General features: G+C 39.7%; 1 protein-coding gene and 1 long non-coding RNA gene across 2 annotated transcripts in view; one reads left to right on the forward strand and one right to left on the reverse strand.

The window, feature by feature from the left end:
• The window catches only part of LOC149978890 (uncharacterized), a 699,006-nt gene that overhangs the window by 648,340 nt on the left and 38,429 nt on the right, over window positions 1-12,237 (forward strand). The gene's annotated exons all lie outside the window — the stretch shown is intronic.
• gngt2a (G protein subunit gamma transducin 2a) lies at window positions 3,346-5,835 on the reverse strand. Its single transcript, XM_036942619.2, has 3 exons — window positions 5,692-5,835; window positions 4,041-4,130; window positions 3,346-3,895 (listed from the first exon to the last, which is right to left on the reverse strand). The coding sequence occupies exons 2-3, from the start codon at window positions 4,122-4,124 to the stop codon at window positions 3,767-3,769; spliced, it is 213 nt and encodes a 70-aa protein (XP_036798514.1). The 5' UTR covers window positions 4,125-4,130; window positions 5,692-5,835; the 3' UTR covers window positions 3,346-3,766.

The raw sequence follows: 12,237 nt of genomic DNA on the forward strand, positions 1-12,237 counted from the left end.
TCGTTCTGCCCCTGAACAAGGCAAATAAACCACTGTCCCTAGGCCGCCATTTAAATACAAATTTGTTCTTAACTGACTTGCCTAGTTAAATAAGGGTTTCAAAAAAAATAGGCCTGCATGATGCAAAGATGCATAAAGCAAGGTCAGCTCTGTGAGTTCTGCTTCATCAGTTGTAGTCTACTGTACCTGCTATTTGTATTTACAGCTACGTCTCCTCCTGTTCCCTGATTAAGAGGTGATGACTAGTCCACTACCTTTGTCAACTTTCTCCTGACATGAACTGAAGCCGGACGTCTCACGTGCCCGCTCATCCACTGGCACATTGAATGTTTCCCTTCCAAGCAATGTGAGCAACCCTATTGATTTTCTCTCGTTACTGTATGTAGAGTCAATCACAATCACCTTTTTACACGGCAACGATTTTACTCCTTGCTTGGACTAACTCATTCTTAGCTCTTTGTGACAACTGTCTCTTTGTGTTATTGTTTTTTTGTCTTCCCAGCCAAATCCTGTCCTGCACTGGTCAAGCCTCTGAACACCTCAACTCATGTCTCATACCCTCATTCAATCCCTGCTGTGATCCCTTTCCCACACGGTGTAAGTAGCCCTCTCCTTCCCCTTCCCCATGATATTGTACTATACATGTCTCTATTAAATGCTTTAGGTTAAAAATAATTTGTCTTTGATGATTTTTGAAACACACTTTGTGGTATATCCGTGCGTTCCACGCCTATACCTCCACTGCATTCAACCCCTTTGTTATGATAAAGTCTAAATGAGTTCAGCGTTAAAAAATGCATATGATACGTCGCATGGACTCACTCTGTGGGCAATCATGGTGTTTAACATGGTTGTTGAAGGACTACCTCGTCTCTGTACCCCACACACAGTGCTATTATCTGTAAAGGTCCCTTAATTGAGCAGTTGATTTCAAACACAGATTCAACCACAAAGACCAGGGAGGGTTTCCAATTCTTTGCCAAGATTTTTTTTTTTTTAAAGCAGACATTGAATATCCCTTTGAGCACGTTGAAGTTATTAAGGACATTTTCAACAAACATTGTCGTTACTCCAAAATACTAACCTAATTGACAGAGTGAAAAGAAGGAATTCTGTACAGAATACAAATATACCAAAAAGACAATAACATAAAACGCAATGACAAATCCACACTGGAGTTGCTTACCAAGAAGACAGTGAATGTTCCTGAGGGGTTGAGTTACATAAATCTGCTTAGGATCTGTGGCAAGACTTGAAAATTGTTGTCTAGCAATGATCAACCATCCACTTGACAGAGCTTAACGAATTTCAGAAAGAATAAGTGGCAAATATTGTACAACCCAGGTGTGCAAAGCTCTTAGAGACACACCCAGAAAGATTCACATCTGTAATTTATGTCAAAGAGGATTCTAAAATCTGTTGACTAAGGGTTGTTAATTCTTAAGCAAATTAGATATGTATTTACTATATTTTTTATACATTTTCAAAAATGTATCAAAACTTGTCATTATGGGGTATTGTGTGTAGATAGATGGCTGAGAAAAAAAAAATTTAATCAATTTTGAAATGTGGCTGTAGCACAACAAAATGTGGAGGGGTATGAATACTTTCTGAAGGCACTGTATGAAGTTTCTCTCCAAAACGCTATATATCCATTTTTTTTTTTTAAATGTTGCTAAATTTGCTTTTTATTGTTGAAAGAAACTAGGCAAGAGATGAGTGTGTTTTTCTCACTACCTAATCATGGCTTGGGGTTTTTCAATGACAGCCATGTGTTTGTTTAAAATCTATCACTTGATGGTTTCATTTCAGAGAGACAAATAATCACGCTTTTTTTTTTTCATTCAGCAGATGCGCTTATCCTGAGTGCCTTACAGCAAGTTCATTCATCTTAAGATAGCTAGGTGAGACAATCACATATCACAGTCAAATATACAGGGTATGAACATTCCATTCCAGCTAAACAATGGATATGTAGCTTTTTGCACACAAAATAAATCTGAGAACAGTAATATTTTACACACATATGAAGGTACCCAAAAGCAATAATATCTGATGAAAAAAACACAAATGTGAAAAATTGGTGTATACTGTATATCGTTTTGAAAATAAACCTTTCATATCTTCCTCTTTTTTGTTTACTTATCAAAGCAAAATGCTTTTTATATTATCACATTATTATTACAATGTTTATTTAAATTTGTATTCATATTAAAAAATATTTTCCTGGCATGGTTTAGAGGGCAAGTTAAACACCAATTAACACCATTCTGTGTGATCACCTTCAACCTATGGTGAAGTACTTCTATCCTGATGGGAGTGGCCTCTTCCAGGATGACAATGCCCCCATCCACAGGACACGAGAGGTCACTGAATGGTTTGATGAGCATGAAAACGATGTAAACCATATGCCATGGCCGTCTCAGTCACCACATCTCAACCCAATTGAACACTTATGGGAGATTCTGGAGCAGCACCTGAAACAGCGTTTTCCACCACCATCAACAAAACACCAAATTACGGAATTTATTGTGGAAGAGTGGTGTCGCATCCCTCCGATAGAGGGAGGATGACCCAACACCCTATTTATTAAGACACTTTATGTTGGTGTTTATTTTATTTGTACCTGTATATGTTTCCTTTCTCTAATCACCATGACTATTATTCATTTTTTACTGTTATTGTTGTCATTATCTCACTTTGATTTAGCAACAGTAGTTTTGCCATTCATGCAGAGAGAGAGAGAGAGCGAGCGAACGAGAGAGAGAGAGAGAGAGAGAGAGCGAACGAGAGAGAGAGCGAGAGAACGAGAGAGAGAGAGAGAGAGAGAGAGAGAGAGAGAGCGAACGAGAGAGAGAGAGAGCGAGAGAACGAGAGAGAGAGACCACTTATTTGGATAGTCCCAAGTGGATGTTTTGTAGTTAACAACAACTTTCAACATCATTTCAACTAACTATCTACTAACCTTAACCCTTACCTTTACCCTAAAGGTAACTGTTACCCTAACCTCAACCCTTACCCTTATTCTAACTCAGCAAGCTGTTGGATATCAAGAGATAGTTTGTCAACAGTTTGCCCATCCGTGTGGGACTATCCGAATAACGTCTGACTGAAAACGAAAGGTGAGTTTGAATTCTTACAATTCAACGTTCTAGTTCAATGGGACTGTATCCGTTCACAGTGACATATATCATACATCAACCCACCTTCTGATCAAAATGTTGATTTCTAAAACATACATTACCACTTGATTGAATCAAGGGATACGTGCAGCATGAGACGATCCATGTTCATATGAGGTGCAAAACAAGGGAGAAGTCACAGAGAGAACCAAGAGACGTCGAAGACACTGCTGTAGTGGATACACTTTATTTACAAGCCAAACAAAACCAGGTCAGTGGGTGCACTTGGAACATTCCGGAGCCTGTTTGGAAGCTCTAGAACCGCCAGAGATAACTGACAGGTGAGGAGGTTAGGGTCATAGATCGTCAAAGAGAAAGGAAGGACACCATCGTAACCAAATGATCCCTCCTGTCCCCTGAACTGTCCCCGGATAAATCTCCTCCTCCTGAGGTGACCTTTGCGTAGCCCAGTCAGTGTGCAATGTTGTGTTGTCCAAAACTGGCTAACCTAGTGGAAGTCTCTCGTGTGGGTAGTCACATGGGAACACATGGCTAACTTACTGCAGCTATGTACCACTCTTTACAGTGCTGAAAAGGCTGAAACTGACAAATACATATGATGTTTTTCCCTGTGTCCCTGTGTGCTAGGTGATTATGCAGCCTCCCTTCTCAGGCTTGTAGGGGTTCTTATCATCTGGTACTCCTGTTATCAGGAGGTCGGTACCAGACGCAGCCTCACACCAGTCCATGATGTCCTTGGATGTCTTGGACACCTAAGAGAAACGGAGAGGGGTCAATAGAAGTTTGGATTCTTTCAAGGCAGCATTCTAATTCAGTTCAATGGGATTGTGTCAGTTTGCAGGGATGCCTTTGTTATACTACAGAGCTTCTCTACGGGGACCCTTTAATGTTACTTACAGGCTCCCTGGGCGTTGAGACCTCTTTCTTCAGCTGTTCCAGCTCCATCTTAAGGATGTCAATGTCTGACATATCCCGAGCCATCTTTCCCTGAGAAGGAAGGAGGGGAGAGGACCCATGAGAGAGGGCACACAGAATAAACAACAAACATTCACCATGCTATAACAAGTACATCTTATCTTGTTGCTTGTCAATATTGATCATAATTCATCCAAATCCATTTGAGGGTCTTTGGGATTTGTGAATGACTTCACTAATTAAACAGGTTGGCATACTTGTTTGAAATTCTTCTATCTGTCTTCAACAAAGTGGCTTCAATGGGTAAGCCCATGAACCCAGGTCTTAATCTTCACCTTTCAAATCCATGTAATTCCTCTTTCTTAGGAATCTCATGCTGGGATGACCGGTCCAAGGCACCCTGGCCTGTTTTCTATTGCATGTGTGGTAAAATAAACCTATGATGTCACAACAAGCTAAAGAAGGTTGCAGAACAGGATTATCCAATAAGAACGCACCCTATACATTGTCTAACTTTGTATGGCTAGTTGCCAGGAATTCTACTCTAATAATATCTTGCTTTTAAGGAGAGTTGATCGCTATGGGCGTGCACTGACACAGTAAAAGATGTCTTAGGTCAGGGATGGGCAATTTTGATGGGGTAGGGGCCACAACAAATGTGAACTGATCATGACGGGCCGCAGTGGTTCGCTGGTCCCTTGACAGTGGGTCTCTTGACAGCAGAGAGACATTTTCTAAGTTGTAGAGTTAGTTTCCAGCTATTCTAAACATTTTGCCATGGAGGGGGGGGGGGTGAGAATACACCGACTGAGTTCCAAAATATATACAGTTTATACTATATTTTTGGGGGAGGGAAATTCATCCGCTGGCCTACAAAAGGGGAACCTTAGATATCTGACTGTATGAACAAACCAGTGAACTTTTGACATATCTGTAGTCCTTGTTGACTCTTCCCTATCCTGAAAGAATCTATCATACAAGTGATCTTTTTAAATACATGAAGGCTATGTGGTTGGTGTTCTTTATTGGGTCCTACTTCAACCCTAGCCTCTACCAACACACTGTGCCAACATAATCAGGCAACCAACCAAACCCAAAACGAGCAATTACATGTCACATGAACAATCATAGTAGGTAAGGGAGCCACTGTGACAGTGGGTGGTGCAGACAACAGCTTTATTACATTGTGACTTCTAGCCACGCTGAGCAAACACACACTGCATTCATCCATTAATTTCTGTCCCAAACAAGGCCATTGTTTGGGACAGAAATAGAAGAGCACAGACAGAAATTCAGTCCCCCCCAAAAAAAGACCTCAGACATCACTCAATCTAAAAAAAAGAGACAGAGTTATGTCTAACAACATTGAAAACACCTCGAAGGGGGTCAATTATACAAATAATTGATCGTATTAGAAATGTGATACTACATCAAATGTAGTAGTGTGGCTTGTTGACTCCGGTCAATTTAAAAAAAATCCATCCCTCAATAAAAATTCTAAAAGTTGTTCTAAATGCATACTATTTAATTCAATGAATTGCTCAGATGAGCTAGAATCTCCCTGAACACTGGTCCAGGCTAATGGCCAAGACTGTAGTTAGTCGCTACATCCTCTCTTCAGGCCGACACTCACCTATTGGTTGTGGGGACAGTCGATGCAGGGAAATTGTAGTCTCTCGCCCTCTATGGAACCGCTGCGATTGGGTTGTCTCCCTCCTGAGTTCAACTGGCTTACCCTGTCCCTCACCTCTCCTCTTCAGGGCGTTCTCCAGATGGCACGATGGCAGATTGGGAGGAGACTATTGCACAACCCCCCCCCCGTTCCTAATCAGATTAGTCTATAATAATTAGCTGCGCCAAATGTCAACCTCAAATCACATATGACCTTTGAGTGTCACAGGAGGACAGAGAGAGAGTTTCTGCTTCAGACAAATGCTCACAATGTCAATCCTGACCTTTATCATGGGGTTTCAAAGTTTAAACTGGCCCCAGATCTGTGCTTATTATAAGAAACTTCCAACCTCACCTGGGTCACTCTCAGAGGTCAAAAACGGGAGTAATATGAGCATTCTGAATGACCAGAAAATCATTTTAAAACAGCCAGGCCCACCGACAGACCTTCATTCACATACGGTCTCAGCCCCAAACTCAGGCCCCCAATTCAGTCAATTGATTTGGAAAGGTAAACTGCACTGGGTTCACTCAGAATGTTAACTCTGTATTGTAAGGACAGGTGAGGATTGTGATGGATTTAATTGGGGGGGAGGGGTTAGAGTTAAGATATAATTAGAGAAGAGATGATAGTAAGAACATGTACAGTATAAGACCTATATACTATATCATAGGCATACTGTTTAATAAATATTCTTAGTGTCCCTTCCACGGGACGGTTGAGCTAACATAGAACCTCATGCTAATCTCATTAGCCTAAGTAACAAGAACATTTCCCAAGACATAGACATATCTGATATTGGCAGAAAGCTTAAATTCTTGTTAATCTAACTGCACTGTCCAATTTACAGTAGCTACTACAGTGAAGGAATACCATGCTATTGTTTGAGGAGAGTGCACAATTTTGAACATGAAAAGTTATTAATAAACAAATTAGGCACATCTGGGCAGTCTTGATGCAACATTTTGAACAGAAATGCAATGGTTAATTGGATCAGTCTAAAACTGTGTGCATACACTGCTGCCATCTAGTGGCCAAAATCTAAATTTCACCTGGGCAAGAATAATACATTATGGCGGCAGATAGTCTAGTTGTTAGAGTGTTGGACTAGTAACCGAAAGGTTGCAAGATCGAATCCCCGAGCTGACAAGGTCAAAAAAAATCTGTTGTTCTGCCCCTGAACAAGGCAGTTGAACTACTGTTCCTAGGCCGTCATTGAAAATAAGAATTAGTTCTTAACTGACTTGCCTAGTTGAATAAAGGTCAAATAATTTGTTTTACAAATAATACATCATGGCCTTTCTCTTGCATTTCAAAGATGACGGGTACAAAAAAAATACAAAAGAACGGTTGTTTTTTTTCTTTGTATTATCTTTGACCAGATCTATTGTGTTATATTCTCCAGAGGGTGGTGCGGTCTGCACAAAACATCACCGGGGGCAAACTACCTGCCCTCCATGACACCTACAGCACCCAATGTCACCTGTTCACACCGCTATCATCCAGAAGGCGAAGGTCAGTACAGGTGCATCAAAGCTGGGACCGAGAGACTGAGAAACAGCTTCTATCCCAAGGCCATCAGACTGCTAAACAGCCATCACTAACTCAGAGAAGCTGCTGCCCACATTGAGACCCAATCACTGGACATTTTAATGAATGGATCACTAGTCACTTTTAACAATGCCACTCTATATAATGCCACTTTAATAATGTCTACATATCTTACATTACTCATATCATTTGTATATATTGTATTGAGACCCAATCACTGGACACTTTAATAAATGGATCACTAGTCACTTTAAACAATGCCACTTTAAATAATGCCATTATTTGTTAGATATTACTGCACTGTTGGAACTAGAAGCACAAGCATTTTGCTACACTCGCATTAACATCTGCTAACCATGTGTATGTGACAAATAAAATTTGTCCACAAATAAAATTTTCCACAAACTTCAGTGTTTCCTTTCAAATGGTACCAAGAATATGCATGTTCTTGCTTCAGGACCTGAGCTACAGGCAGTTAGATTTGGGTATGTCATTTTAGGTGAAAATTTAAAAAAAGGGGTGGATCCTTAAGAGGATTGTCAGGCATGTTATGAGTATGGATGCAAGAACTGACATTTTAATGTGAAAATTACAAACATTAGAAGCCTTTTTAAACATTGAATACACTATAGATCCTTCTGGACTTCACTTGCACGAACAATTCCAATCCCTCATCCCTGTTTTGCCTCTTAAGAGTGACCTTCCTGGTTGTCTGCTTCTGTCCCATCTGAACCTGAGGCCTGACACATTTGGTATCTGGCCCCATGTCATCTCTTATTAAAGGAGCAATCTCGGACAGATACAGGTGTAGAGTCTTAATTTGATCAGTCTTTTATTGTTGAGAATTTTCCTGCACAGCCGGAAATGCAAACTTATAGTGTATTCAATGTTTAAAAAGGCTTCTAATGTTTGTAATTTTCACATTAAAATGTCAGACTTGATTTGCCCTAATGAAAAGTGTATCAACCCCTCTTATGTTCCTGCTGTAGTAAACTGGCTCAAATCAAGATCCTCCATCTGTAGGACTGGAGAAATGAAACACTGTCATATGTATGGACGGTCAGTTCTTGCATCCATAGCCTATCTATGAGATCAAAATTGTAGTTTTAACCATGTTTCTAAGCGTTACACTGATGGTTTGCAATCACATTACTAACAGATCATTTAGTTCAACAATCTAATATTTTGGATTGTGACGGAGAAAGACCACTGAACTCATTTCATGAGGCATTTATTATTATTGACATTCTTCAAAAATCAATGGCTATGTATCATCAATCCAAAACTATGAATCAATCCCAGATTGTCCCTTTAAAAGGCCACATCCTGAATGACCAACCCCTTTAGCCTAAAGACAAATTGCTTCCTGAGTCAAATCCTCCCAATCCCATTTCAGAGTCTTGTCTGTCTTAATCCATTAGATTAATGACTAAACCCTGCAATTTATTTTTGTATGTGTGGGAGGGAAGGGGGGGGGGGGGTAATCTAAAATAGAATATTGTGTGACCAAAGTGTTACAATGCACATTGCAGCTGACATACACACACACAAAAATACACTGAAATTTGCATTATGCAATGATATGGTCAGCGATCTTGTAACACTTTTACAACATACAGAATTGCTCTGGTCATCAAGGGGCAAAGTATTGACACTTTTTGTTTATTGAGAGACGAGCTTAAAGTTTTCTTTACGGACCATAATTTTCACTTGTCTGACCCCTTGTATGATGACGAGTTTTTCACATGACTGGCCTGTCTGGGTGATGTTTCTTCTCGCCTGAATGATCTGAATCTAGGATTACAGGGACTCTCCGCAACTATATTCAATGTGTGGGACAAAATTGAGGCTATGATTAAGAAGTTGGAGCTCTTCTCTGTCTGCATTAACAAGGACAACACACCCGTCTTTCCCTCATTGTGTGCAAATGAACTCAAGCTTATGGACAATGTCAAAGGTGATATAGCGAAGCACCTGAGTGAGCCGGGTGCGCAATTACGCAGGTACTTTCCTGAAATGGACGACACAAAATAGTGGATTTGTTATCCCTTTCACACCCTGCCTCCAGTCCACTTACCAATATCTGAAAAAGAGAGCCTCATCGAAATTGCAACAAGTGGTTCTGTGAAAATGTAATTGAATTAGAAACCACTTCCAGATTTCCGGATAGGGCTGCGCTCAGAGTATCCTGCCTTGGCAAATCGGTTGTTAAGACACTGATGCCCTTTGCATCCACGTACCTATGTGAGAGTGGATTCTCAGCCCTCACTAGCATGAATACAGACACAGACTGTGTGTGGAAAAGGATTTAAGACTGAGACTCTCCATTACAACCCAACATTGCAGAGTTATGTGCATCCTTTCAAGCACACCCTTCTCATCAACCTGTTTTGAGTTATTCACAATGTTTGATGAACAAATAAGGTTTAACATGTAAGATGGCTAAATAAAGAGCAACATTATTGATAAAAAACATTTGAGAGTGTGCTGACCCTGGTGCTAGAGGGGGTACACCGCTGGAGGTTGAATGTTTGAAGGGGTATGGGACTATAAAAAGTTTGGGAATCACTACCTTAACCTAACCCTAACCTTAACCTGTGTGGGTCTTGGTTGCATGGGGAGGTGTCAGGTTAAAAGCTGTGGGTTTACAAGCAGAGGAAAATACTTATTTCTAAGAAGAAATAAATTTAAAAACAGTCTTTACACCTAAAATAATAATTATACATATAAACATTTATTTTGTTTTAAATTGTAGTTTTATATAATAATAGTAATATGTATGATTTATACAAAGGTTTTAAAAAAACATCAGGGTTATAGTTTAATATTGCATGGTAAACTTAATGTAATAAAATTGATTTTAATATGTATGCATTTCTGTACTAAAGTTTTTGAATAAAATATAATAAATTAAATAGTTCTTCCTCTGGACCTCTGTCTCTCCCCCTATGTGTGTGTGTGTGTGTGTGTGTGTGTGTGTAGCTTGTAACCTGACACCTCCTCATGCCACAAAGACCCCCCAACACACACACACACGGAGCCAAGCCTTCTCGGAAATGGGTTTGCTTTGCCTTCTCTCGGACTTGAGTGTAAAGGCTCTGATTGTCCACAAGAGGTCAAGATGTCCTTCTTCTTAGTTGTCTGTGGCTTCAATGACATGTCATGTAGTCTGGAGCAGAACTAAAAGATGGTGTTCCCTTTCTCTCGTTCTGGAAGAGTGGTCCTCTGAAGACAGGCTAATCAGCCATGTCATTGATCCCCTGTGGGGTGATGAGAGCAGACGATGGTCTGAAGAGAGTAATAGGATGGTCCTACTTGAATTCACTTTCCTAGATACCGTACTTAGGACAGCTAATCAGCTGTACCAGTGATTGTCTGAGGTGAGCATCTCGCCTCTTCCTCCTCATGTTGGTCTTCAGGATTCAAACCGCGATGGACATGAGCTGCAGCTCTTTGTCTCTCTGGTCTAAAGGAAGGTGAGTTTCTTTCTTCACCTCGTGTGTGGAGGTGTCAAAACCCCAACACCAGTTCTATCCTCCCCTCTGCGGGTGGGAGAAGGTCTGGTTATTGTCAGCAATTGCCAAGCACATCTGACCCACTGTGATCCTCACAGGACAGTCATGACAAGTGTTAGTGTCCATCTGTTGATTCCTGAGTGCTGAACTTATGCCCACTCTATAGCCACCCTGGCAATTATCTGACCCTTCTGGTCATTACGAACGTAGGAACATTCTGAATAAAAAAAACAAGGGACACATGTACTCAGCACAGCCCCCCTCTCATTTCAGTCCTAGGTTTATGACTTCTAGGGAGTGTTTCCTAGATGCTGTGCTTCGACATATGCATTGATTGGTCTTAGGTTTTTAGACTGGTTATCTGACAACTGCTGATGCAAAAAGACTTTAAGAAATACATTTGGTTGATTGACAGATTTTTATTATTATAAAAAAATAACAATATTCTTATTATCAAAATCATCATTATTATTATTATTATTATTATGTTACAGGTGAGACATACTTCACATTTTTGGGTATCAAATCAACAAAAAGTATTGAATCAACAATGACATAATATGCAACTAACTATTTACTTTTTTTTTTTTTTAAATGTGTAAATCATTATTATAACAACTATGGAGTTCAGTTTATATAACAATGGGGTGAATGAAAAAGGTTGTATATGTATTAGGTTGATGAGATCATAGCTTACATGTAAAAAACAACGCGTAACTAAATCCAAATATGTATTTGTATTATAACCTCTGAAAAACATGTCTACAACTCACAAGTGCTATTAAAAATGTGTAACATATTGAAAGACATAATATATACATGTACCACATCTCAATATTCACAAGAGACATATTCTAAACAAAATTGTAAACTCTTTACACATACTTATGCTACTTTCACATAACAAAATGCAACGTCAGTGTCAGTGTATGCATCCTTAGTTGATGTGGGGAATGTGTTATAGTGTGCACATGTTCCCCCTGTAGATATTCCATAGCATCTTAGATTCTAGTACATTAGTAGTACGTAACAGTGTAATAGTGCAGTACTACAAGTACGGTCCTGTCTTGACAGTCTCGTTTGAAACTTTAATAAAGCTCCTTGTCTATTGTCAGAACGAGCCTTCTCGATATGTGTGGTACTGTATATAAAACATCAGTGACTCCTTGATTCACCGAAGGTTCTCGCTCTCTACAGTTTAACATGAACAATATTTCCCTCCCCTCTAAAAACATACTTTTGGATTATAAAACACATAAATCAAAAAAGGATGACTAAAATAGCCAATGTATCTTGTCATGTCATATACATCATAACCCAAGGGGAGGTCGAAATTGTTGTTTAAATGTTCCATTATACATCTTTAAGTACATAGGCATTCCGTTATATGTTAGAATGTCTGATAAACAACTATATTGTATACATTGACAATATTGTCTGG

The sequence above is a fragment of the Oncorhynchus mykiss genome, chromosome 13 (genome assembly GCF_057628025.1).
Source record: "Oncorhynchus mykiss isolate SJ-2025 chromosome 13, ASM5762802v1, whole genome shotgun sequence".
NCBI lineage: Eukaryota > Metazoa > Chordata > Actinopteri > Salmoniformes > Salmonidae > Oncorhynchus > Oncorhynchus mykiss.